The sequence below is a fragment of the Castor canadensis genome, chromosome 11 (genome assembly GCF_047511655.1).
Source record: "Castor canadensis chromosome 11, mCasCan1.hap1v2, whole genome shotgun sequence".
Lineage (NCBI taxonomy): Eukaryota > Metazoa > Chordata > Mammalia > Rodentia > Castoridae > Castor > Castor canadensis.
This window is the reverse complement of record NC_133396.1, coordinates 1245584-1269519: the sequence shown is the minus strand read 5'-3', so window position 1 is coordinate 1269519 and position 23936 is coordinate 1245584. Positions and strand designations below refer to the sequence as shown.

General features: G+C 55.1%; 4 protein-coding genes across 10 annotated transcripts; 2 read left to right on the top strand and 2 right to left on the bottom strand.

Moving 5' to 3' along the window:
- Nucleotides 1-1890: 1890 nt before the first annotated feature.
- Alyref (Aly/REF export factor) lies at nucleotides 1891-5493 on the bottom strand. Its single transcript, XM_020188075.2, has 6 exons — nucleotides 5214-5493; nucleotides 4734-4865; nucleotides 3257-3404; nucleotides 2596-2659; nucleotides 2322-2499; nucleotides 1891-2229 (listed from the first exon to the last, which is right to left on the bottom strand). The coding sequence occupies exons 1-6, from the start codon at nucleotides 5445-5447 to the stop codon at nucleotides 2215-2217; spliced, it is 771 nt and encodes a 256-aa protein (XP_020043664.1). The 5' UTR covers nucleotides 5448-5493; the 3' UTR covers nucleotides 1891-2214.
- A 72-nt stretch (nucleotides 5494-5565) lies between these two features.
- On the top strand, nucleotides 5566-10503 carry Anapc11 (anaphase promoting complex subunit 11). Of its 3 annotated transcripts, none has more exons than XM_020188210.2 (3): nucleotides 5566-5726; nucleotides 6186-6312; nucleotides 10136-10503. In XM_020188210.2, the coding sequence occupies exons 2-3, from the start codon at nucleotides 6204-6206 to the stop codon at nucleotides 10279-10281; spliced, it is 255 nt and encodes an 84-aa protein (XP_020043799.1). In that variant the 5' UTR covers nucleotides 5566-5726; nucleotides 6186-6203; the 3' UTR covers nucleotides 10282-10503. The 3 variants fall into 3 exon arrangements, with proteins under 3 accessions (XP_020043799.1, XP_073900973.1, XP_073900972.1); XM_074044872.1 differs by having other exon boundaries at nucleotides 5578-5742; XM_074044871.1 differs by lacking the exon at nucleotides 5566-5726 and adding an exon at nucleotides 5840-5863.
- A 2405-nt stretch (nucleotides 10504-12908) lies between these two features.
- On the top strand, nucleotides 12909-13524 carry Npb (neuropeptide B). Its single transcript, XM_074044870.1, has 2 exons — nucleotides 12909-13165; nucleotides 13247-13524. The coding sequence occupies exons 1-2, from the start codon at nucleotides 12947-12949 to the stop codon at nucleotides 13373-13375; spliced, it is 348 nt and encodes a 115-aa protein (XP_073900971.1). The 5' UTR covers nucleotides 12909-12946; the 3' UTR covers nucleotides 13376-13524.
- Nucleotides 13525-13556: 32 nt separating this feature from the next.
- On the bottom strand, nucleotides 13557-23823 carry Pcyt2 (phosphate cytidylyltransferase 2, ethanolamine). Of its 5 annotated transcripts, none has more exons than XM_074044866.1 (14): nucleotides 23677-23823; nucleotides 21474-21562; nucleotides 20821-20982; nucleotides 20433-20499; nucleotides 18438-18522; nucleotides 18192-18236; nucleotides 17903-17956; nucleotides 17377-17515; nucleotides 16887-16969; nucleotides 16542-16619; nucleotides 16214-16279; nucleotides 15984-16049; nucleotides 15682-15770; nucleotides 13557-14416 (listed from the first exon to the last, which is right to left on the bottom strand). In XM_074044866.1, exons 1-14 carry the CDS (start codon nucleotides 23763-23765, stop codon nucleotides 14305-14307), a joined length of 1224 nt encoding a protein of 407 aa, XP_073900967.1. In that variant the 5' UTR covers nucleotides 23766-23823; the 3' UTR covers nucleotides 13557-14304. The 5 variants fall into 5 exon arrangements, with proteins under 5 accessions (XP_073900967.1, XP_073900968.1, XP_073900970.1 ...); XM_074044867.1 differs by lacking the exon at nucleotides 13557-14416 and adding an exon at nucleotides 14845-15575; XM_074044869.1 differs by lacking the exon at nucleotides 13557-14416 and adding an exon at nucleotides 14845-15395.
- Nucleotides 23824-23936: the final 113 nt, after the last annotated feature.

The window sequence follows — 23936 nt, the reverse complement described above, 5'->3', positions numbered from 1 at the left end:
CCGCTCCCTCACATACAACCCTCTCTAGGCCACACACTTCATTAATATTCACATGCCACCTGCTATCAAACAAGATGTCCTGCTCAAAGCAGCAAGTTCTCATGTAGAATCCCTGGATACATCTGCCCAGTCTCCAATGTCTTCCACAGTGAGTTAATGACTACCACATTCACTCCTTTCTAGGACATTCTCTCCATTGATGCCTGTCCATCCTACAGAGGCCATGCCCCACAACCTTCATTCCTGTGCCCTCCTCTCCTCCCAAGAAAACCCTGGGCTGTCAAGCCCTGCTTATTCTTCCCATCAAGCATCATCCCCTGCCAAGCCAGTGATGCCAGGTAATCCCAGTGTGCATCGCCTCACAACAGCACCAAGTCCTCACCAGTGTGCTCACCTGCAGACGTGGCATGTGTCTGCTCATGTCTGCTCCAACATTCAGGGGCCAGCCAGGGCCACATCCTCAGGGACAGCTTAACCTGCACTACATGAAATAACTTCTGCCTCTTACATCCATTCCCCACTATTACAGCAGCAAAAACAAACACTCAGTAAGCCGTTCTCCAGACAGACTGGGCTCCTTAGAGGGCCAAAATTAGCCACACTGGCCACCTACCTTTCTAACCATGGCCCAGCCTGACACACAGCAGGATGCTCTAGTGGCAGTCTATGCTCTGTAGTAGCATCACTGTCACTGACAGAATCACCCTGCACACCCCACCCCTGACTCAGTCCCGTCCAAACATGGAAGCAGAACTAGCCTGAGGCATGCGCCCAGTGGAAGCTATTGCCTAGAGAGGCGCTTCAGTAGCCCCAGTGAATTCCTCCTCAGAGCTGTCTCCCCACCTCACTCACCCATTGTTGGTCTTCCTAGTATACCAGCAGTTAGACAGTGAGAGACAAAACTCCAAAGCTCCAGTCTCCCTGCCCTACTCTACTCTCAAAATGCTGCCACCAAACCTAGCATCAGGTGGTACAAGGCTCTCCCTCCTCGCCCTGCCCCGATCTTCAAATGGACATTGGTTTTTGTACGTTTGTGAGAGAAGATGAAAACCCTCAACCCTCCTGCCTCAGCCTCCCTAGTGCTGGGATTACGGCCACCACAGTCTGGATGTTAAGATTCTGTCTGTTTCCAGAAGATATTTTACCAAATTCATCAAGCCAGCTCTTTGTCTACAGATTTTACCAACAGAATATTGAAAATACTCAAAAGTAAACTGTACACGTGCAATTTTTCTTTTTCTCCACGTCATTCATTATTCCCTAAGCAATACGCCGTAACAACTACTTACACAGCATTTACTCTGCGGTAAGTATTATTAGCCAAGACGTTACTTAAAACCTACAGGAAGGAGAACATAGATAGGTTCTACGTAAACAACACGCATTCTACGTGAGAAATTTTGGTCCTGGAACCAGTAAGGCCCAAGGACACTGAGAAATAATGTGCACAATTGAGGGAGCCCTCTTATAGTTTGCTTCCTGCCAACAGAAAATCAGGGAAGCACAAGAGGATTAAGAGTACATGGTACGAAATGCTGATTCCAATTTTCTCTAGAACACTACATAAAAAGGAAAAAGTACAATCCCAAAATTTCAGGGTCATAGATCTCAAGACACAACACAGCATGGCACACCCTTCATTTCATGGTGCAGGCACAGAATGAACAGGCAGCTCCAAGCAAAGGGCTATTGCTGCTCTAGTGTCCTCCCATCTGCCGAGTTAGAGTAAGGAGTTAGGAACAATGGGGAAGGAGACAGGAAAGTCACAGCCTTGGATTCCAGTCCTACATTGGGTGCCACAGCTGGCCTGCTGCCCTCCCAGCCCACTGGCCAGACACCCAGCTCTGGCCCAGGAACACTCCAGCAGTGGGATGGACCAGACAGCTCCAGTTCTACACACATTTCTATTTTATTATGGCAAAGGTGAAAACGCCACCTTCTCCACAACAGCAACCAGTAAAATTTATCCCAAAAATAACTCAGTACAAAACAGGTCTGTTTCAGAATTTAAAAAAAAAAAAAAAACAAAGAAAGAAAGAAAGAAAACCTTTACATGAGTTTTAAATCCTATTTTAAAACTGAAAAAAAAAAAACAAATCAAAAAAAACAAAAACCAAATCCATCATTGGCCACACAGCCCAGTTCCCACCCCTCCCACCAGGGAGCACAGCCGAGGCATCTGGGTCTTGTTGCAGGCGTGGATTTGCCGGCTGTTTAACTGGTATCCATCTGAAACAAGAGGGAGGCGGTTGACTGAGGAGGCCCTGGCCCCTCCTGGCTTGGTCAGTCCCACCCTGACTCCAAGACCCCTCAGGACTTACTCTCGCATTGTAGGCATCAAGCTGTGCATCCAGCTCCTCCGCAGAAAGCTGCTGCTTTGAGTTCCGGCCGGCACCTCTGCCTCTTCCCCGGCTGCCTCCACGGGTCCCTCTCCGAGTGCCACCACCACCACCAAAACCTCCAGAGCCACGGTTTCTAGTCATGCCGCCTCTGTTTACACTAGCAAGGAAAACAGAACTCATTGACCTAACTGGAAAGGACTCGTGGGCAATGTGATTCCATACCACAGGCCCATCCCTCACCCCAAGAGCTCACCTCTGTGCAGGTCTCCGCTGTGTATCGATCTGTGATGTGACAAGCTGGATGTTCATGGGGCGGCCTGTGGCAAAGAATACAAGAAATCTCATTCCAGAGGCTCTGAAGCTGACCCAGGGGACACCATACCCTGGTCTCCATGCAAGCTCTGGAAAGGGCCTTTGTGTGTCTCCAACACCCCCGACAAGGGAAATGGCCTGAGGAGCCTGGTGGGAGAACAAAGTGGCAACGGTATCAACCCCACCAACACCTCCTCACTCCTTCTCAGTCCAAGCTAGGAGGGCTGTTTGGTCAGGTGTCCGGGGTGCTTATGGGTGGACAGGTGTGGGTGACCTGATGGAAGAAGAACAGGTACCTTTGTCTTTACGACTACAGCCCCGCACTCAGGTGTACTATGGCGGTTCTGAGAAGGCTTCACAGAAGTGAATCTTCCGGAAGGAGCTGAAGGAGGGGAGGGATGTAGCTTGCTGGATGGGGGTTCACAAGAGGTTGGTCCAGATGTGTGGGGCAGCATGAGAGGTGGCAGAATGGAAGAGAGAGACAAAGGGGCAAATGCAAAGTGTCCTCAGCCAGAGGGGCAACCCATATTCCTACAGGGACAGGTACCAGCCCCAAACTCCAACAAGCCCCTCAGGCATCCTGGGCCTAGCCCCAGACTCACCATCCAAAGGGACACCGTTGTACTGTTTCATAGCCTTTAGTGCATCTGCTTTCCGTTCAAAGTGCACATCTGCTGTCCCTAAACTTCGACCAGAGCGATCATAGTGCACAGCTGCCTTCTTCAGCGTTCCAAATTCAGCAAAGAGTTCCTGGGAGCCAGAAAGGGCAACTGTTACCAAAGCAGCTAAGCCATTTTCCTTCTGGTGGCCCAGGGCCAGTCCCTGCCAGCATGAGTGCTTTAGGGGTGCTTTCCAGGCAGCCGTTTACAAGGGGGGACTGGGGAGACGTAACTGGAGCTGAGGGAAGGGATGGGGCAGGAGAACAGCAACTTCCAAGAAACACCTGGGATGGAGGGCCACTGCCCACTTGGGGACCTGACATCTGTACCATGATGCAGGTAAAGGAAGTCGCAAATGCTCTGGTACAGGACACAGATTATCTCACTATCTTTTTCAAAAAAGGAAAACTTGTAAGTTCCCCAAGGACTGTTTCACCAAAGAGCAGAACCTAAGAGTAAAAGCAAGGGAAACTGTCCAATAGACCAAACCAGCTTGAAGGGCCCGCTGATTCAGGAGCGCTGACCCCAGCCCCTCCCCCAAAGGCAGATTCTGGCTCACCTTTCCCTCTCCTCCTACTCAAGCCTGCCGCAAAGTCTGAAGTCAAGCGCTCCACGGAAACTGCCCTGACCTCTGGCAGGCTGGGAGTTGGAGAGGGAACCCAGAGTGTGGGGATACTCCGGCCGCAGGCACACAGCGGGAAGTGGAGTTCACCAAAAGCGGTTTCCAGTGGATGCCAGAAACCACCTTAAAAAAAGTGTTGAGACACTGTGAGTGCTCACTGGCCTTACTCTGCCCTCCCAAGGCAAGGCCAAATGGCTGGGCTTTACGAAATGGAACCCAGGGAGGCCCAGCACTCTGACCCTGCCATCTCCAAGACTCATTCCCAAGAATTTGTTAACCAAAAAACCTTAAATGCCTTTGGGGTCCAATCAAAAAAAAAAAAAAAAAAAAAAAGAAAAAGAAAAAGAAAACACTTCACCCAAAGACAGGTTTGAGAGTCATCCTACTGACAGGACCAAGGATAGGTGGTGAGACGCAGAGCTTGAAGCAAACAGCAGTGGAAAACACACTGCTACGATTCGCCTTTGTGCTTTGTCGGACATGGATAGGGAGGTTTTGCTTCTCCGTTAGCGCAAAATTTGAGAAGCAGTGTCTATCGGACACACAGGGGACGTCCAGGCAGAGGATCTGCAGTCGCAGCAGCTACACAGCACTAAAGGGGCGCCTCTCAGCCCACCGAGGACCTGTTTTCCAGCAGCCGGACCTAGGGTCCGCCGAGGGTTCCATCTGCAGCCCCCCAGGAACACCGGCTGGCCCGGGGCAGCTGGGGGAGCTCGGGTTCCAAGGCGGGGAGAGGACTGAAGACCCCATCCCTTGTGTGCAGGGCGAGCAGCTGTCCGAGAAGCCACGGTTTCCTACCTGAATGTCAGCGTCCGACACTCCGAAGTCCAAATTTGACACCAGCAGCTTCCCCCCCGTCTCCACGCCGGCACCGCCCCCGAAGCCGCTGTCGAAAAGGTCGTGCTGCCACTTGTCGGGAAGTTGCTTCGGCTGCAGGAAAACCCACAAGAACAGGAACACGCCCGTGAGCCTCGCCCCGGGCTTCCCCTCGCCCCCGCCGCCACACGCTCGCTCCCTCTTGCGGTGCCCGGGGGGCGGGCGGCCGAAAGGCCCCGTCCGCCGCTCCGCCGCCTAACTTCCCGGGCCCGGCGTCCCCTCCGCCGCCGCCATGGAGCCCCGGGTAGACACGGGACAAAGCGCCGGGGCGGGGTGGGGGGGGAATCCCCGCCTCGGGACCGGACCTCACCGCGCGACCTCGCCCCCGCCCACCTGGCCAGACGCCCAAGCAGCCCCACACCCGCCGGACGCGCACCCATGCCCGCGCGGCCCCTCACTCACTCTGCTGTACGGCGCCGGCCGGTTCCTGCCGCCGCCGCCCGCCGCGCCGCGGGCGATGGCCGGCCGGTTCCTCATGGGCCCGCCGCCTCGATTCACTCGCGCGGCGGCCTGCGCTCCGCCGCGGCCACTCTGGGAACCGGCCCTGCCTCGACCCCGGCCCCCGCCGCGGCCACCCCGCTGGCTTCGGTTCAGCTTAATGATGTCGTCCAGAGACATGTCCATTTTGTCGGCCATGGCGGGCGCGGAATCGGGCCTCGGCTCGAGCCCGCGCGTCAGCACGCCGGCGCGTCACTTCCGGCGCCGCGCGCGGTCTTCCGGCGCCGCGGCCCTGGAGCGGAAGCTGATTGGCCGAGGAGCGCGCGCGGGGCGAACTGGCGCGTGCGTGCCGGGCCCAGGACTCGGCGGGCGCTGCTTCGGAGGCGCCGGCCGCGGTGCGGTCGTTTTTGTACCTTCCCGCGCGGACGTCGACGCCGCCAACGGAAGGGCGGGGCGGCGCGTGATTAGGTGGCGAAGGTGCGAGGGCCGAGAGGTGGGCGGGGCCTGTACTCCCCTCCCTCTCCGCCTAGCGAAGGGGTCGGCGTAGCCCGGCTGCCCCACGCCCCTCGCGGTCGCCTGTGCGTGGCGCCCAGCTTCCTGGCGCCGACCCTGGGGTGCGTCCCCTCGGCGTGAAGCTGGGCGGCGCGGGGCCCTTCGGGGGGCTGCGATCTGGTCTTGGTTTTGTTACCCTGAAGACGAAGGTCCCCGGCGAGCGGGAGTCTGGACTCCCCGCCAAGTAGAGCGACCATCGCTTTTTTTTTCCTAGTCATAGCCTTTAAAAAAAAAAAAAAAATGGCATGGCGGAGTTTTGCACTTGTTCGCGAAAAGCAGTGTGCTCGTTCGTGGTCGTAGACTTTTAAGGATCCCCTCGCAAGCGCCCCGTGCTTCCAGCGGGGTCCAGCCACTAACTTTGGCCAAGTAATCCTCTTCCTTCAGCCCGCAGGCTCCACCACCATGAAGGTGAAAATTAAGTGCTGGAACGGCGTGGCCACCTGGCTCTGGGTGGCCAACGACGAGAACTGTGGCATCTGCAGGATGGCGTTTAATGGCTGCTGTCCTGACTGTAAGTGTTGCACCCTGCGTTCTCTAGAGCTCTGCTTGCACATCCAGCCTTAACGTCTCTGGGTTTTGTTTTTCTTTTTCTGCATAAAAGTTGACAGAGTAGAAACCAGGCAGTTCAGGCCAACAGTGATCACAAATAGTGGTGAACGAGCTGGGCACGAGTGGTTCACGCCTGTCATGCCGGGTTCTCCATGAGGGTGACATTGGGAGGATGGCGAGTCCAGGACAGCCCAGGCTAATGGTTTATGTCCAAAATAGCTATAGCAGAATCAACCGGAGCTTGGCTCAAGCACTAGAGCACCTACTTGCCAGCGTGAAGCCCTGAATTCAAACCCCAGTTCCACCAAAAACTAAGTAAGTACTCTTGTCAAAAGCCAGGAATGATCAGGGCACCTGTGGCTCACACCTGTAATCCTAGCTACTGGAGAGGCAGAGATCAGAAAGATCAAGGTTTAAGGCCTGCCCAGGCAAATAGTTAGACCCTGTCTCGAAAAAATTGAACACAAAAGGGCTGGTAGAGTGGATCAAGCGGCAAGCACAGGCCCCCTCGCCCCGCCCCCTCAAATCCACCTTTTACCTAAATGTAATCAAACATTTTCGTTTCACAGAACACAGGTGGGGACCAAGGAACAATAAAAGAAATAAACTGTAAAACCTGGAAGGTGAGGTACTCTGCAAAACACACCAAACTTTTAAGATACAAATACCTTGAAAACCAATAAAAGGGATAGAGGAGGGACTGTTTTTAAAGAACTAAAAGGAATAATGTTGAGTTTGGCGTTAAAAAAAAAAAAAAGACATTTGGAGACAGATGGTGAAGAGTCTCACACTTACATCCTGGCTGGCCTAGACTGACCGTCCTATTTATGCTTCCCATGTAGCTTGGATGACAGACACTCTGAGCTTTTTTATTGATTGAGATGGGGTTTCATGGATTTTTTTGCCCTGGCTGGCCTCAAACCTAGATCCTCCCAATCTCTGCCTCTGGAGTAACTAGGACTATAGGCATGAGCTACTGTCTGTCTTTTTTTTTTTTTTGTCTTCAAGTATATTTTGTTATCAATGACTTTTTTTTCCCCCGGCCTCAGGCCACATTGGGGTTTAAACTCAGGGCCTCACATTTCCTAGGCAGGCCCTGTGCCCAGTTTTTAAAAACTTTTGAGACAGGGTCTCACTGTGTAACTCAGACTGGCCTCAAACTGAAGATCCTCATTCCTCAGCTTCCCGAGTTCCTAGGTGTGGCCTATGCCATTACACCTAGGCTAGGCTTACTCTCTGCATCTGCCTTGACTGAAAAGGAAAGCTCATCACTCAGGAGTTAATCAAAACAATCATTCATTGGTACTTTTTTTTTTTGGTGGTAGTGGGGGTTGAACTGGGGGCCTCATGCTTGGTAGGCAGGCGCTCTACCACTTAGGCCACTCTGCCAGTCCATCAGATCACTTAAGGATGCCACAAAGATGAGGAGACTAAGGGCAAACACTTTTAACTTCCAGAGCAATAGGCTATTGACTTGGTAAAAGTTTTTTTTTTTTTTTTTTGTGGTGCTGGGGCTTAAACTCAAGGCCTACACCTTGAGCTACTCCACCAGCACTTTTTTGTGGTGGTTTCTTCAAGATAGGTTCTCACGAATTATTTGCCCAGCCTGGCTTTGAACTGCTTTTCTCCTGATCTCTGCCTCTTGAGTAGCTAGGATCACAGGCATGAGCCACCCGAACCTAGTGTACCCAGGGTGGGTACACTAGGGTGTACCCACACATGGCCTGCAGAGCCCAGCCTAGATCCCTGGGAGGGCCTGACTGAGGCATCCAGACAAGATCCTATGTAGTTGATCACTCAGCATTTCAAGCTTTTCATTGTGCTTGGGTTTTGTTAAAACAGTGTCTGTTGGAGTGGTAGAGTAAGACTATAAGTTCAAACACCAAGACAGAGCACCGTGGCTCACACCTGTAATCCTAGCTACTAAGGAGGCAGAGATCAGGAGGATCATGGTTGAAAGCCAACCCAGGCAAATAGTTCAAGAGACTGTTTCTAAAAAACCCATCACAAAAAGGCTGCTGGAGTGGCTCAAGATGTAGGCCCTAAGTTTAAGCCCCAGCACCACAAAAAAAGAAAAAGAAAAAAAAAAAAAAGACCAAAACAGGGTCTGTTGGCTGTAGAGAGTAGGGAATGTAGGACTAGAGGTGTGGCTCAAGTGGTAAAGTGCTTGCTTTGTAAGCACGAAGCCCTGAATTCAAACCCTAGTCCCACAAAAAAGAAAAAAGTAGGGAATGTAGTCAGTAGTCAGTTCTTGGATTTGCTGATAAGCCCAAGTGAGCCAATTTTATTTGTTTTGTTGTTTTATTTTTGGTACTGGGTTTAAACTCAGGTCCTCACGCTTGCTAGGCAGGCACTCTACCACTTAAGCCACTCTGCCAGCCCTGTTTGGTGTTGAGTATTTTCGAGATAGGGTCTTACAAACTCTTTGCCTAGGCTGTCTTCAACTGTGATCCTCCTTATGAACAGCTGGAATTACAGGCATGAGCCACTAGTGCCTGGCTGAGCCAATTTTAATGTGCAAACTGTCTGATGAGTCTAACTTGTTTCTCCCCTCCCTCATGAAGTAGCCTCATATTTCTCTTGCTAAATTGAACTCCTATGAAAATCCAGAGTTAGTAAGGCTATAATAAATCTGCTGCATGTCCCATAGGGCTTTGGGGTAAAACAATCTTGTCAAGAGGTATTTTAATTAAAAACATCATTTCATCAAGACATTAGCACATCCTTGCATGAATCACCCCCAGTGTATTCACACACTCGTCAGATATCCCAGGCCTACTGCCTGTGGGGACATCTTCAGAGCAAGACAGCACCTTTCTCCATACAAGTCTTCCCACAAGTGCGTCAGCTAGATGCTCCCCATTGGTGGGCTAGCAGGCTCCAAAGCTAACTGGGCAGGGGCAATTTTATGCTGAATTTGAAAGACTGGGGAAGGTGACTTAGAGGGGCTGGCACCACAGGACAGGCAGCAAGATTTAGCTCCTTGGTGCCAGGACTGTGATGTGGGCAGGACCCAGGGTGTTGCTGTGCGCTGCTTGAACCAGGTTGTCCAGATTCTGGGCAACGAGGGGCTGTTGTGTCCTCTTGATCACGATTTGGACTGTCGCAGGCCCTCTCCAGTGAGGAAGCATTTCCAGGCCCACAGGGTGGGTGCCTGCAACCTGTGCCCCTGGCCTTGGAGGTGGGAACCTTTGAAGTTGCAGGTGGGAAAAGATGGACAGAACCACCATGCCACTGACATGTGGACTGTAAACACCAGTCCCCAAGGCTCTTGTAGTGCACAAGATTTTTAGGGAAGGAATCTAAGTCTCAAGGCCTCACGCCTCCTGGCCCTTGGATGAGAAAACAGCTCCCTGCTCAAATTGTGTTTCCTTGGCACCTTGATCGCTTATTGGCCTTATATGTCAAGTGTCTACGGATGGACCCAGGGCCTGTGATGTCACAGGGCACCCTTCTTCCTCTGCCTTTCAAACCCAGGGGGAAGTGGAAGGCCAGGCCAGAGGTCTTCCCCTCTTAGGAGCCACTAAGCTCCCCTCTGCACTTCACTTACCCTGGATGAGGCCTGGCTCATTGCAGATTTCTTGCGGGGAAGTCATGCCTGTGAGTGAGTTAGGTCACATTCCTACTTTCTGTCTTCTCCATTGTGTGACACATGAGCCACTCTAGTCCACAAGCTGAAGCCAATGCCCTAGGGTCCCTGCCTGGTTGTCATGTGCTCTGTGTGACCTGCCTAATCCCAAGTGCAGGCCCTCTGTAACTCTGTCCTCTCCTGGTCCCCCTTTCAGGTAAGGTGCCTGGTGACGACTGCCCTCTGGTGTGGGGCCAGTGCTCTCACTGCTTCCACATGCACTGCATCCTCAAGTGGCTCAATGCACAGCAGGTGCAACAGCATTGCCCCATGTGCCGCCAGGAGTGGAAATTCAAGGAGTGAGGCTGCATGCTGTGCAGCTCCCTCCCCTCACCTGAGATGGCATCCTAAGACCCCCATCATCACTGTGGAACCCAGTGGCCATGGTCTCTAGTGGGGACTGTTCCCCTTTAGCTGTAACAGGGTTGAAACAAGGACTGTAGCTTCCCTCGTTTGTTTTTTTTCTATCACAATGTTGACACTTTTATTCAATAAGTAAAACTCATTAAAGTACTTGAGCCTTGCTGGAGGCCTCTGGGCGCCTGTTTTCTTGGCATATTGATGCAGCATCACAGTGTTTTGGAATGAAAACTCATGAATAAACATGATGATGAAACACTGCCGAGACCCTTATCAAATCCTGAGTCACAACTCCAGGAGAAAGAATGCGGGAGCAGACAGAAGAGCCTGGGGCAGGGGCTGGCCAGGCAAAGAATGTGGGGTATGTTTGTTCCAGTGTGGGATGCAGGGGCACCATGGCACCAGGACACTTCCTCTGATGGAAGCTCCTGGGACCCTCCCTCAGCTCTGAGTGGGCACAGCTGGCAGCTACTGTTCATGTGTCTTCCTGGCTGAAGGAAGAAGTGGCTGAGCAGGCTCTGGTCATGCCCAGATGGTCTGCAGAGACTGCTGTGGTGGTCTGTTCTCCTTACTGAGACTGATGGCCAGCTCCAGTACAGGACCTTGACATTGGGATGTCCCCAAGTATCCTAAGGAAGAACAGCCCTTGGGAGGCTCCTTTGTTCCCCACACCTGGGTGTCGGAAGCCACTGGAGAAGCAGTAGCCTAGCTCTGGGTGTCACGAAGGTCCTGGGTTGAGACTGACGTAGATTGTCTCTAGGAACCTTCAGGAATCATTCCATCAGTTCTGTAACCCCTGTCCCCATGGGCTCAGCGCCCACACCTGGTGTGACCTGCTTTGTACTCCACTTTGTCCTCACAGCCCTAGGGAGTAAATGAAGCATCACCTGGAAGGGCAGAGGTTCTGTCCCACCTCTGTCTGCATGTGGGCCATTGGAGGTCCACCCACTGCAAGTGCAGTCAGGCTTGTGGCTCTGGGCAGGCCACCCAAGCTTTTCTGCTGGGCCATCTACACATGGGGGCCTGGACCTGGCACCAGCCATTAAGAGTAAAGAAGGTCACAGTTCAGGAGGGAGGTGGGTGTGATTGAGCTGTGACTGCAAAGAGGGGGGACAAGGTCCATGGGTCTGGAGCTGCTTGGGCTGGCTCACAGGCCATGTCCATCTTGAGGTCCAAGCTTCATGTTCATTCTGGCCTGCCCCTACCTCTACCTGCCTCCCCTCCTAGAGTGCCCTCCCCCTCCTGGGTACCTTCCCATGGGAATCCACCCATTTTTCATTGTCTCTAAAGCATCTTCCTGTGGGACAGGAAGTCCCCATGAGGGCCTCACCTTCCCAGGCTCACCTCTGAACCCTCCACAGCCACAGGCTCACTTCTGGCTTCCTTGCCCCTGGGTGCCCAGAGAGTCTTGTTCTAAGGACCAGTCCCACCCCCAAACACACCCAGTCTCTGGAGGTCATAAATCCACAACCTGCCCTAGGCACAGGTGCCCTCTCTGCACATGGGGTCCCTGATTTCTGGGCTTTCTTCCCCATTGTTCTCCCACCTGCCTTTTCCAAGAAAGGGTATCTGTAAGGTCCTCATCAAACCCCATAACCTCAGCCCGGGCTCACCCTCAGTTCCCTTCCCAGGCAGGCTCGGAGTCACTGGGGGAAGCTCAGCCCAGTCTTTAGACTGTCTCCAAGCATCCCCTTATCTCCCTGGAGTACCCCTTCATTGTCCCCACCTGCTCCTGGTTCAAGGAGCCATGTCCAATTCATGTTCTGGGCCCTGGCACAGAGCAGGTGTTCAATGCCTCTAACCTTGCACTGTGTCCAGAGCGCTTGGACTGATGTTTGCCAAATGCATTCAGAGAAGGCTCTAGGTGCACAGCCAGGTGGGAGAGGCTCCTGGGCCACCCATTCAGGAGCAGAGCTGGGCAGGAGGGGCCTTGGGTCTGTAGTCGCTCTCTCTGGCTTTCCTGAAGTTGGGGCCTGGCTTTGCTGCCCTTCTCCCGCTAGAGGAGCAGGTCAAGTAGCAGAATGACCCATCATGAGCATAAAACAAGTTGCCCCCGCCATGTCCCACCTGTGGACTTTTATGCCTGTGGTCAGGAAGTCTTGGGTCCTGAGATCAGTTCTCTTTCAGGGTGGGCGAAATTGCCCCCTTTGCCTCCTGAGCACCGAGCGGCCACTGGCTCTCCAGCCTCCGCAACACTGGGGACTTGGAGGAGTGAAGCAAAGGCTCCCGGGGCTTGGCACTCTTGGGCCATTGCAGGGGTTCAGTGCAGCCAGCCCCTCCCAGGCTCCCACTGAGGCCGGCCCAGGTCAATGGACCCGGCTGGTGGGAGGGTCTGTGTGTCCAATCATGAGAGTGTCTGTGGTTACAGGCGAGATCCGGCTCTGGAATGCATGCGGGGCCTGACCTGTCCTCAGCGTAGCCCTGCGCCCCTGCCCACCTGCTGCTCCTCCGGGCCCTGCGGCGCGCACCACGCCTGGCTCCGTCGTTCGGAGTCCCTTCCCCGCCCAGTCCCCCGCCCCCGTCCCAGCCGCGGACATATAAGACACGGTCAGGCTTGCTGGCTCAGCCCCGACGCCCGCGCCGCCGCCTGCTCGCCACTGGCGTCCCCATGGCCCGGCGCGCGATGCTGGTGGCAGCCGCCCTGGCGCTGAGCCTGCTGCTGGCGCTGCCCGGCCTCGCGTGGTACAAGCCGGCGGCGGGGCCGCGTCACTACTCGGTGGGGCGCGCCGCAGGGCTGCTGTCCGGATTCCGCAAGCCCCCGTCGGCGCGGACCCAGCGCTACAGCCGGGCCTCTCCCGAGCTTCGCCCCAGCAGCCTTCAGAACCCTGTGAGTGCACGGGCCGGCGGGCGGCGGGCGGCGGGGACCGGTGCGCTGCCAGCGGCATCTAAGCCTCCACCACCCACCCAGGCCTGGTGTGTCAAGCACGTCACCCCCAACCTGCAGAGCTGCGAGCGGCTCATCGATGGCCTTGGGACATTCCAGTGTAAGGCAGATGTCTTCCTGTCCCTGCATGCCGCTGACTGCCCCCAAGCCTGAGCTACGCACCCCAATCCAGATCTCGCCTTATCCTGGTTGGTGCCCCTGACACCCACTGCCCACTTCGGGACCCCCTTGCCCAATGGAAGGAGATGACGCTCTCCTACCCTGAGACCTACCCCCTGAATAAAGAAACAAGTCGGTGTCCAGTGAAGGTCACTGTAAAGGGTGGGGCAGCAGAGGGACAGGGACCTGGATAAGTGCCTTGTGAATGGTTGACTGGCCCAGCAAGCCCCAGGGGTCCAGCTCGGTTCCACAAGGACACCCCTTCCTCTGGCTAAGCTGCCTGGGCCTTTCCTGGATTCCCTCTTCCGCAAAGCAGGAAGGGGCCCCTAGCTCCCAGGTGCTTCACTGGAATGGTGTGTGTACAGGAGCCCTCCTACTTGGTTAACAGATCCAGCATAACAGCCCATCAGCCTCTGGGCACAGACAATTCCTGCCAGGTTGACCCCCAGGCTCCACTGCCATGACTCCACCAGCTTCCTGTGGCACATTCTCGGGGCGCCTGCCTTACTCGGTGGACCTCAAAGCTTTCCCAAACTGCCTTCTAACAGCCAGAACTCCTGAGTCCCTTCAGGAGGCCCTGCCTGTGTCCTGTACCACCCCAGGTGACCTTCCTGCCTCTGGGGTTCCCACTGCCTCCAATCCTCACCCTGGCACTGCCTTTCTTAAGAGTCCCTCACAGAGATCTTCAAGTACTGGCACAGAGCCACTGTGTCCAATGAATTCATGAGTAGGACAAGGGCTTCCAGTCTGGTTCAGGCAGGTGTGCAGGTCCAGGGCAAGGATGTGACTACACCAGAGTGGCCTGATGTCTCCAGAAGTTCTCAGACCCAACCACAAAGCTGGGCACACACCTGGCTCAGCCTCCTTCTTGGTGATGAGGCTCTGGGTCCAACCTTCCTCCACTCACAGGGAAGCAGCCTCCACTACCTTGAGATTACTGAAAGGCTCCAAATGGCCACAAGGTGACTCAAGCCCCTTGTGAACATGAGCTGAGGCCTTCGGCTGCTTGCCTCTTGCCATCCCCTTCCAGCCAGCCTAAGACACAGGACACAGGCACAAAACAAGTACCAAAATTTGAGGTACTGAGCTTTGGTCTTGGGGAACCTGAGCCTGCCTCCCATGTCATGGTGCGCTTGCCAGAGGCCATGACTGGCAAGTCTCCTGTGTCTGGGCCTGGCCCCTGTACTGCTGTGCAGGATGGTCCCAGCCCAGGCTCCAGGTCCAAGCTTTCTTCCAGTGACTTCTCCGCTTCAAGCCTACAACCACAACCAAGAGGTGGAGCCTCTGGGTCTGTGGAGAAGCTGAGGGCAGCTTCAAGTGACCCAGCTTCCTGGCCTCCCGCCTCCTCCTCCCTCTTCAAGGAGGCCCTGTGGTGGTCAAGTGGTATAAAGCACCTGGGGATCACCCTGCTGCAGGCCAGGTGGTGGCTTTCTTGCCCTCACAGGGCTGGGAGCCCAGTGCAGTACTTTCCACCAGGCTTTATTCAGTTGCACCAAAGAGATTTACACCATCCAAGGTACAAAACAGAGGCCAGCAAGTCTGGGGAAGGTGGCCAGGCCCACAGGGCATCTTCCTCTAGCCAGGCACAGCGTGCCGAGACGTGCCTCAGGGCAGAGGGTGCCCACTTAGGGGGTGACCCTTAGCCATAGCTCCCCAAAGCCCTCCGCTCTTCACCTCCCACCAAAGCTGGGTAGGCAAGTAGTTGTCCTCCAGCCAGACAGGATGGGTATTTCTGTCAAAGATGGTGACACTGGCAGTTGGACCCAGTAGACAGAAGCACACAGAAGCAGCTTCCATATGCTCCTGAGGTCACAGGTGCCTTCTCCTCATCCTGCTCGGACCACTTCCCTGTGCTGGACACCCTTTCTGAGTGGCTTAAGGGAAAGCTCTCAAAGCCTGCTACAAAACAGGTTAATTGCAGGCCTGTAGGAGCAGGACCTCCACGCCAGCCCTTCAGGAGCCAGGTCAGTTAGAGGATGGCATTGCTGCTTCCTTTAGAATCACATGAGCCAAACTAAGACGCAGAAGCAGAAAGGGTGGGGTCACTGGCGTTGAGGTAACACCCTCTGTACCACTCCTCCAGTCAGAAGTCTAGTCATTCTCCCCTATGGTCTGCACCTCCTGCTGCCTCATAGCCTCCAGGAAGGCCAACTCTTTGGCTTCTTTCTTCTGGTTGCGTGCCTCATACTCTAACCTGGGGGACCAGGCTTTAGTAAGCTGGGCCTGGGGTAGGGGGGTGGTGGCAGCTTCACATTGCCAACAGAGCTGGGGTGGGGGAAGGGACAACACAGGAATGTTACCTATTCTTGATGATCCTCTGCACGATGAGGTCTGTGGTGAGGTTGCTGCCACTGTCGATCTGACAGAAGATGCCTCTTTTCTTGGGCTCCTGGAGGACCGAGAGGGAGCAAATGAGGGTCCTCCTGACTGCACAGAGACCCTCCCAGCTGCTCTGCCCCAGAGGGAAACCAGCAGCAGGCAGCGGGAGCCTCCTGAGCTGTGGGGCAATTACAGCAGCAAGGGTGGTGTGCTTGTTTCCCAAAGGTACAGAAGGCCTAGGGGGCTCGCAGCTACCAATACCGTGAGGGCCAGTGCAACCCACCTGGTAGGGATCAGAGCCATCCCTGTCAGGCACAATTTCTGTCTTGCCATGACACACCAGGTCCACCTGGGAAGGGAGCAGGGATCAGGAGCCCTCCCAAGAGAGACCACCACCACTGACCACCACCCAAGGCAAGCCCAGGCCAATGAGAGCTAGCCCTGCCCTTCCTCAACCAGGCACTTCTGAGAGCCCAAGGGAGCACCTTCTGCCCAGCCAGCAAGAAGCCTCACCTTGAAGTGACCCAGGAGCTCTGCTGTGACTGAGTATGGTGCCCCGATTACCACTTCTGACACGTACTGTGGAGACACAGGAAGCAGAGTTGCTAGGAGTCCTCACTCCCAGCAACACAGGACTGAGGGTGGTAGAGACAGCCCCAGAGTCAGATACAGCTGCAGGAGAGCCAGCAGGAACAGGGAAGCATGGCTGGGGAGCCCTTGGACTCCTCAGTGGGAAGAGGCAACTGCACAAAGGGGCCCGATCACCCTCTGCTCCACCTTCCTTGGCTCAGGGAAGCCTGGGTAAAGGGGTCAGAGATGCCAGCTCCCATCCCACACTCACCCGGCAGGCCAGCACACTCAGGGTCCGCTCATGCAGGTTCATGATAGGGTAGTTCTTGCCCTTGTAGCGGTTTACTTCCTAGGGCCAGAGTAAGGTCAGCTCAGCTAGAGGACCCCAGATGAATGAGTGCCTTCCTTCCACCTGGCCCTCATGGACAGAAGTTGGAGAGAAGTTCCTGTGCCCCCACTCATGAAAATGCCTCAGACAGGATGGTCCTGGACCCTAAACTCAGCCCCCATGGGTCTCCATTCTCTTCCCCAGGCACTTGGAGTCTCATTCCTCTAAGAGGCCACTGCTGCCTAATACCAACTGGGGTGCTGGGGAGTGAGCAGGTGGGGCAGAGACCTGGTCAAAGTGTAAGCCAGCGATGATGTAAGGCCTGTCTGCCAGCCCGTGCACTTTCTCCAGGAAGTCCACATGCCCAATGTCTGTGTCCAAGTTAAGAAGCAGTAACTGGCTGGGCATGGTAACTCATGCCTGTAATCCCAGTACTCAGGAAGTGGAGGCAGGAGGATCATGAGTTGGAGGCAGCCTGAGCTACATAGCCAGACCCTGTCTCAAAAAACCAAGGGCTAGGGCTGTCACTCAGTACAGAGCACTTGTCTAGCATGCACAAGCCACTGGGTTTGATTCTCAGCACTGCAAAAAACTAGCAGCAATGGGCCATGAGAGCAGGGCTTCCGCCTCCCCTATAGCTCACTCCCGCCAACTAGCCACTGTCTCCCTGCTGATGGCTGCTCCCCTACACCCTAGCCCAGTCCTAAAGACTTGGAGTCTGCAGGCTCAGGTCCCCGTGTGGCGTGGGTCTGGGGCAGCAGAAACCTGAGGAGGATACGGAACAGGTCAAAGGCACCAGCCACATAGATGACAGTCTCCCCCGGCTGGGGCTCCTTTCCAGAAGCAAACTGGATGATCTTCTGGGACGTCTGTAGAAACTGGGATACCCCTGTCCAGGGGTTCCGCCCCCCAGGGCACTGTCAGCCGAAAGAGGGAGCTGGTCAGCTGCAGAGGCCATCCAGGTGCATCCCTGCCCATCATAGGTACAGATGACAGGAACATGTGCAGAGGCACCATAGGACAGGACTCCACACCCCCACTGCAGCCTTCCAGCAACACAGCAGTGCAGCTGGGGACTAGGCCAAGGCAGGCATCTGGGGTGGGGCAGAGGACACAAGGTGGCCAGTCCAGGCAGGGCCACGGCAGACAGCAGGCCTGTGGCTCTGCCCTGTGGCCACCACAAGTACGGCAGCCAACACCAGCTCAACCTGCCAACCCACCACCAGGAGCAGGCACAGAGCCCAGTGGCTGGCAAACACAGCCCTCTGGAGGGACCCGGCACCCTGAGGCCACCATCTGGTCACCTTGGAGGAGACTTCTGAGGAAAGTGTGTCCCCGGCAGGTGTCGGGTGAGGGGGCTACAAAGGGAGAGAGGGCCAGGCCACTTGGTTAGAGGCCACCTGTTGCCTGTCCTCCCTCCCAGCACGCTCTGGCTGGCTGAGCCTGGTAGTCAGCACTGGGAGGGGAGAGAGGAGGGAGGAGGGAAGACACTGAAGCCTGGACCAACCTTTCCAAAGGAAGGCCTGGGGCGGGTAGCTGACGGAGTGTTTACCACACTCCCAGCATGGCCTCACTGGCCAGGGCTGCACTTACCTTGCCAAAACTGTCCGCGTATTCCCGGTACTCAGAGGACATCTCCTGCACACAAGGGCAGAGGGGCTGAGGGGCCTATTCCTCCAGATGCCAGCCCCAAGGACCAACAGGCAGAGCCCATGGAAGGGATGGGAAGGGGGAGGCAGGGCAGGATGACCCTGAGGGTGCTCAGGAGGTGCTCCCTCCCTCCCTATAGTATCCTCAAGCAAAGGTCCCAGAGATCGTGCCCTGTCCCTGCAGACTCACCTGGCTGCTGTGGTGGGCCTTGGTCACCAGCAACATGCGGCCCACGAGGTCTGTGGTGGACACACCCTGGGTGCGCTTGCACTCCCTGGGGCAGAGGTGGAGCTGAACTTCTAATCCCAGACGCGCCCACGGGGCTCTGCCTTCAGCAGACCCCACGTGAAGAACATGACTAACCTTGCCCCCACAACGGGAAGAGCTCTCTGCTTTTATCAGCCAAAGGAAATGGCTGGAGCAGAGCAGGAGGATCATTGAACCACGTTGCAAGGCTGGGGCCTGGGCAGGCCAGACCTGGGGCCCAATTTGCTATCATGCACAGGCCCCCTCACACCCAGGCCTTTCCTCCTACACACTCTCTAAGGGAATTCCAGCTGACCATCCCATGCAGGAAGCCCTGGCAACAGCTGGCTCTTTAAATCAGCTAATTAAGATATAAGCCAGCTCCCCAGGGGCACCAGCCACACCATGGAGCTCACCAACGACACAGGGTCTATGGCTGCCATTCTGACAGCATCCACAAGCACCCTGCCTTAGTGCCTGACCCGAGTCCCTTGTACTAAGCTGGGTGGTGGGGATGAGCAGTGGGCACTCACTACTCAGAGGGGAGGGGTCTGCAGACCCTTATCCCCCTGGCCTGTGAAGTGGCTGGGTTCTTCTGCTGCCTTCCTGTCTACCCTCCTCCCACCACATGGAAGTGGCGGGGGCCTTTTGGGGTTAATGTACCACTGGCCCAGCTGAACTGGTACCAAAGCGCTTATTTCTGACCTTTGTATAAATGCGAGGACTAAAGACTCAGGGGGCCAGAGACTCTGATTCCCTGCTCTTGTGAGGCAAGGAAATTTTTTTGCTTTTGTTATTGTTTTGGGTTTTTGTTGTTGCTATTGTTTTTTGCTTTTGGGTTTTTTGTCGTTGTTGCTTTTGGTTTTCTTTTTTTGGTACTCGAGTTTGAACTCTGGTCCTGAGGTTTGCTAGGCAGGCACTTTACCATTCAAGCCATGCCCCACAGTCTTTTTGTTTTACTTATTTTTCGGACAGAGTCTCTAGTTCTTTTGCCCTTCAGGTCTAGACCTTGCTCTTCCTACATATGCCTTCCACTTACATTGTATTACAGTGTCACGCTTCCACACCCAGCTCAGGTAATTAGTTAAGACAGGATCTGGCCAGGCACTGTGGCTCATACCTTTAATACTTGCTACTCAGGAGGCAGAGATCAAGTTCAAAACCAGCCTGGGCAAACAGTTCGAGAGACCCTATCTCAAAAAAAAACCCATCACAAAAAAGGGCTGGTGTAGTGGCTCAAGGCGTAGACCCTGAATTCAAACCCCAGTACCACAAAAAAAAAAAAAAAAAACCACAGGATTTGGCTTTTTGCCTGCGATGGCCTGGAACCTAGATCCTTACAATCTCCCACTCCAGAGGAGCTGGCATTACAGGATAGGTTCCTTTTCTATTTCTCCTTGTTTGGTAAGTTTTTAGGAACAGTTGGGCACCGGTGGCTCCCTGTAATCCTATAATCCTAGCTACTCAAGAAGCAGAGATCAGGACGACTGCAGTTCAAAGCCAGCTGGAGGTATAGTTCTTGAGACCTTATCTCCAAAAAAAAAAAAAACAGGGCTGGCAGAGTGGTTCAACTGGTAGAGTGCCTGCCTAACAAGCCTAGCAAACCTAGTAAGCAGGAAGACCTGAGTTCAAGCCCCAGGACCACCCCCCCAATTTTTTTTTTTTTCTCAAAAACATGAAACATAAAATGTTTACATGAGGAAAAACAAACACATTGCCATCCTTGTAAAGCCCTGTCCCCCAGAGCTGCTCTGAAGTGCGGGGATGGACAACAAAGTGAGGGCGACCAGTCCCAGGCCCACAACAAGCTCTTTCCTTTCTGCAGTCCCCAGACCAGGCCCAGGTGCTCCTCCCAGGCTACTCTGAACAGGCAAAGAGTGGTCTGGAAGAGAATCATTGAGCCCAACGCCCTGAATGACAGGCCACCGGGGGACTTACCTGTACCTCCCAGCCTGCTTCACTTCTTCATAGGTGTCACGGCCATCTACAGTCAGCGTGATATCATCTAGGGAGTGACATGCATTCAAAAACAAGTATTGTTTTGGAGACAGAGACTCTAATTCTGCCTCCTCCACATGCTGGAATTAGAGGCGTACGTCACTATGACTGGTTCAAAAAGAAGGATTTTCAATCTAGAGCCCCCTGGGGACCCAGGACACTCTCAATGCTCAGTCTGCCCTAGGGTTTATATCCTCATTTCTAGGGAGTGACCCATTGCTCTTATCAATCCCCGAAGAATCAAAAGGCCCCTTTCTCTCCAGAAGCCTCATCAGGAGGTCTGATCCTGACTGAGCCCAGCCCACATCCCCAGACCCCGTTCACTCACTGCCATGGACACAGAAGTCGCAGTTATGCTTGTCCAGCGTCTCCAGTGTGGTGACGTAGGGAGCGGCAGGCACCACCTCATCTACCCACTTGATGGCCTGCACCATCTTGTATCTCTCCTCCTGGGTAAACACCGGGGGCCCCTTGTGCTTGGCAATCTCCTCTAGGGCCAGAGAAAAAGACAAGTGGCCTCCAGTTCTCCATGTCTTTTTCAGAAGCTGCCTTCCCAGTACCAAGCAGGTTGATGTCCACACAGGAGGGCATGTAGTGGGCATCTGCATCACACATGGGTAGCCACTGCTGTCTTTTAGCCAGCACAGGTGCTCAAAGTGTCTGCTTGGTAACAGGATGGCCCTTTGCCAAGCAGAGTACTCAGTCTCTTTAGGCCTAAGAAGTCACATCAAGAATGGGAGGGAGATTCGGCCCGGTGATGGCACAGCTCCAGGATTCCCCAGCCTGCTCTCTATAGCTTGGACCATCCTCAGCTGAGGCCAGGCTGGGTCAAGTTTGCTAACCTCTCACTAAAAGCTGTGCTCTGAGGAAGGAGGCACGGGCCTTCTGCACCCCCACCATCACCCCTCGTGCCCTGTAGGCTTTGGTCAGCTGGAGTGGCTATGGGCAGGGTGACAGATGGGCACACAGGCTTGCACTTACCATCAGTGTGCACACCCACGATGAGGTGGTCACCCATGGCCCGTGCCTGGCGCAGCTGATTGGAATGGCCATAGTGTACCATGTCGTAGCTGTGAGGACACACAGAGCAGTCAGGCCCAGCACTGAGGAGCGCTGGGACTAGAAGGCCAAGGAGGGTATGTGGTTTTGCTCCCTCAAGGAACCCTTAGGGACCATGGGTGTGGTTCAAGTGTTACTCCTGCCTCGCAAGTGCCAGGCCAGGTTCAAACGCCAGTACCACAAATAAAAGGACTCCTTAGGAAGCCCTCTGAGAAGCCACCACTGGGCCTGGGCTTGCAGAGGGGAGGTGGGCCCTCAGTTTTTACACCCCCAGATCATGGCCTGAGGGCAGGATCCTTGCAGGAACTGCAAGGGTGGTGCGTGAAGGCGTAAGGCCTTGGTAAGGTCCCAGGAGACAAATGCCCACTGGGAACTGCACAGCCATCTCCATGCCTTGCAGTTCCCCATCCTTTTTCCCTCTCTTACCAAATACAAACTGCTGGAGACAGTCATTTCAAGGTGTTTTTAAGGGCTTTTGTTTGTTTTGGGGGGGGGGGTTGGTGGCACTGGGGTTTGAACTCAGGGCCTCGTGCTTGCTAGGCAGGCATTCTCATCTCTTGAGCCACCTCACCAGCCCTTTTTTATGATGAGCTTTTTTGAGACAGGGTCTCCTGAACTATTTGCCTAGGCTGGTGTTGAACCTCGATCCTCCTGACTTCTGCCTCCTGAGTACCTAGGATTAGAGGTGTGAGCCACCAGTGCCCAGCTGTTTTTGTGTTTTTTTAACTTGGGGCCTTTCACTTGCTAGGCAGGTGCTCTACCACTTGAGCCATATCCCAAGTCCTTGTTTCTTGTTTGAAAACAAAACATTTGTTCTGGGTTGGGGCTGGATTCTGTAATACCCTGAGACAAGTGGACATTCCCTAGTGCCAACACAAAACAAAAAGCCCAACCAGAGTAAGGGCCTGGGAATGACTGACTTTGAAAATCCTGTTTCCTACCCCCCCAGCCTGGCTTAGCTCTCTGGGTGAATAACAACAGCCTCTGTCACCTGATGTTAAAGCTCTTATCCTCAAATTTGGGTCTGGCTTTGAGTATGCTTTCAAGCTCCAGGCTACCCAGCACCCTGCAACATACTGGGCCCTGGGTGCCCCTGTGAAGGCTGGGAGAAGCCGCTGTGCTTCTCTGCAAGCCAGTGATGGGCCCCAGGCTGTGCTCTGCTGCCTTCCAGAGCTCCCCAACCCTTTGTGGGATTTAGGTCAGGTGACACTGGGCACCCCAGTCTCATCCCAGCATAGTCACTTACCACTCCCTTTACAATGCAGGGGGCCCCAGCAGAAAAGTGGAATGGGACCACATTGCTCAGGCCTAGGGTAAAGTCTGGCCAATATGTGCTCACTGGGCAGGCTGAACAGGACACAGATTGAGGAGTCAGAGGCTGGGTCAGGGGAACACAACAGGGAAGGAGAGTGCCACTGGGTCCAACTATTGTGGACTGCTGGGGGTGGCCCAAACAGTCAGCGTTAAGGTCAGAGTCCACTGACACGAAACCAAAGCTGAGTTTCTTCTCCAGAGGTGATTCAGGTGCAAAAGAGCACAAGTTCCTGCCTGGTCTCCTAGAATCCATGGGTCGACCAGTCGGGATTTCTTTCCTACTTCCATCAGGCACAGGCACGTGAAAGCACTGAGGGCAGTTAAGTTGTCCGGGAAGATCAACCTTCCTCCTATTTGTTGACAGCTCCGAACTTTCCTCAAAGTAATGCCCTCCACTGACTTGCCAGAGAAACCCAGTGCATCCAGCTCCACTGGCGCCCGTGCGCTCCCCCGAGCCTCGGATAGCCAGGTAATCCCCACTGTCCGCCCGCGGGGTGCCCCTCCCGCCTTTTGGGAAGGCACTGCGGGTTGTAGCGGGTCCTGCACGCTGCGGTCATGTCATCGAAGTGACCAGAGCACAGGCTGGCCTCGCGCGGCCCGCAGCGTCAGAGCCTCCGAAGACCCCAGGTACGGGCTGGTGGGAACCGCTGTGGAGCTGCAAGGCAGCGTCCCGAGGCGGCCTGCGGCCAGGCCTCCAACGCCCCGGCCCGGGTCGGCCGCACGCCGACCGAACGCGTCCGAAGTCGCGGGGCCGCCCAACCGCCGGCGCGTGACCTCGAAGGAGACCGCCCGCCGCCCGCCGCCCACTCACCAGCCGTCACACCACACCCGGATGGCGCGCCTGCCCACCGGGGCCGGCTGCTCGGCGCTGCCCGCCGCCCCGTGCCCGTTCCGGATCATGGCCCCGCCGCCCCGGCACTACCCGGCAGCTCCGCCGACTCGGAGAACCGCCGTCCCGCCCCGCCCCGCGCTCGCCGTCACGCGGGCCTCACCCGCCACCCACGGCCAATGGCGTACGCCGGCCACCTGAGCCCCGCCCCTCCCGCCGGGACCCCGCCCCCTTCGTCAAAG

Bases quoted from the DNA above. Each gene is read 5' to 3' on its own strand.
- Anapc11 (XM_020188210.2), top strand. From the start codon at position 6,204: ATGAAGGTGAAAATTAAGTGCTGGAACGGCGTGGCCACCTGGCTCTGG. The intron at 6,313-10,135 runs GTAAGTGTTGCA...TCCCCCTTTCAG, and splicing joins TAATGGCTGCTGTCCTGACT to GTAAGGTGCCTGGTGACGAC.
- Alyref (XM_020188075.2), bottom strand. From the start codon at position 5,447: ATGGCCGACAAAATGGACATGTCTCTGGACGACATCATTAAGCTGAAC. The intron at 2,660-3,256 runs GTGAGTCTGGGG...TCTTTGCCACAG, and splicing joins CAACGGTGTCCCTTTGGATG to GCCGCCCCATGAACATCCAG. The intron at 2,500-2,595 runs GTGAGCTCTTGG...TTTCCTTGCTAG, and splicing joins CAGCGGAGACCTGCACAGAG to TGTAAACAGAGGCGGCATGA.
- Npb (XM_074044870.1), top strand. From the start codon at position 12,947: ATGGCCCGGCGCGCGATGCTGGTGGCAGCCGCCCTGGCGCTGAGCCTG. The intron at 13,166-13,246 runs GTGAGTGCACGG...CCACCCACCCAG, and splicing joins CCAGCAGCCTTCAGAACCCT to GCCTGGTGTGTCAAGCACGT.
- Pcyt2 (XM_074044865.1), bottom strand. From the start codon at position 23,765: ATGATCCGGAACGGGCACGGGGCGGCGGGCAGCGCCGAGCAGCCGGCC. The intron at 21,563-23,676 runs GTGAGTGGGCGG...GTGTCCTCACAG, and splicing joins CGGGTGTGGTGTGACGGCTG to CTACGACATGGTACACTATG. The intron at 16,620-16,886 runs GTCTCTGCCCCA...CTCTGGCCCTAG, and splicing joins CTGGCTTACACTTTGACCAG to GAAGTAAACCGCTACAAGGG.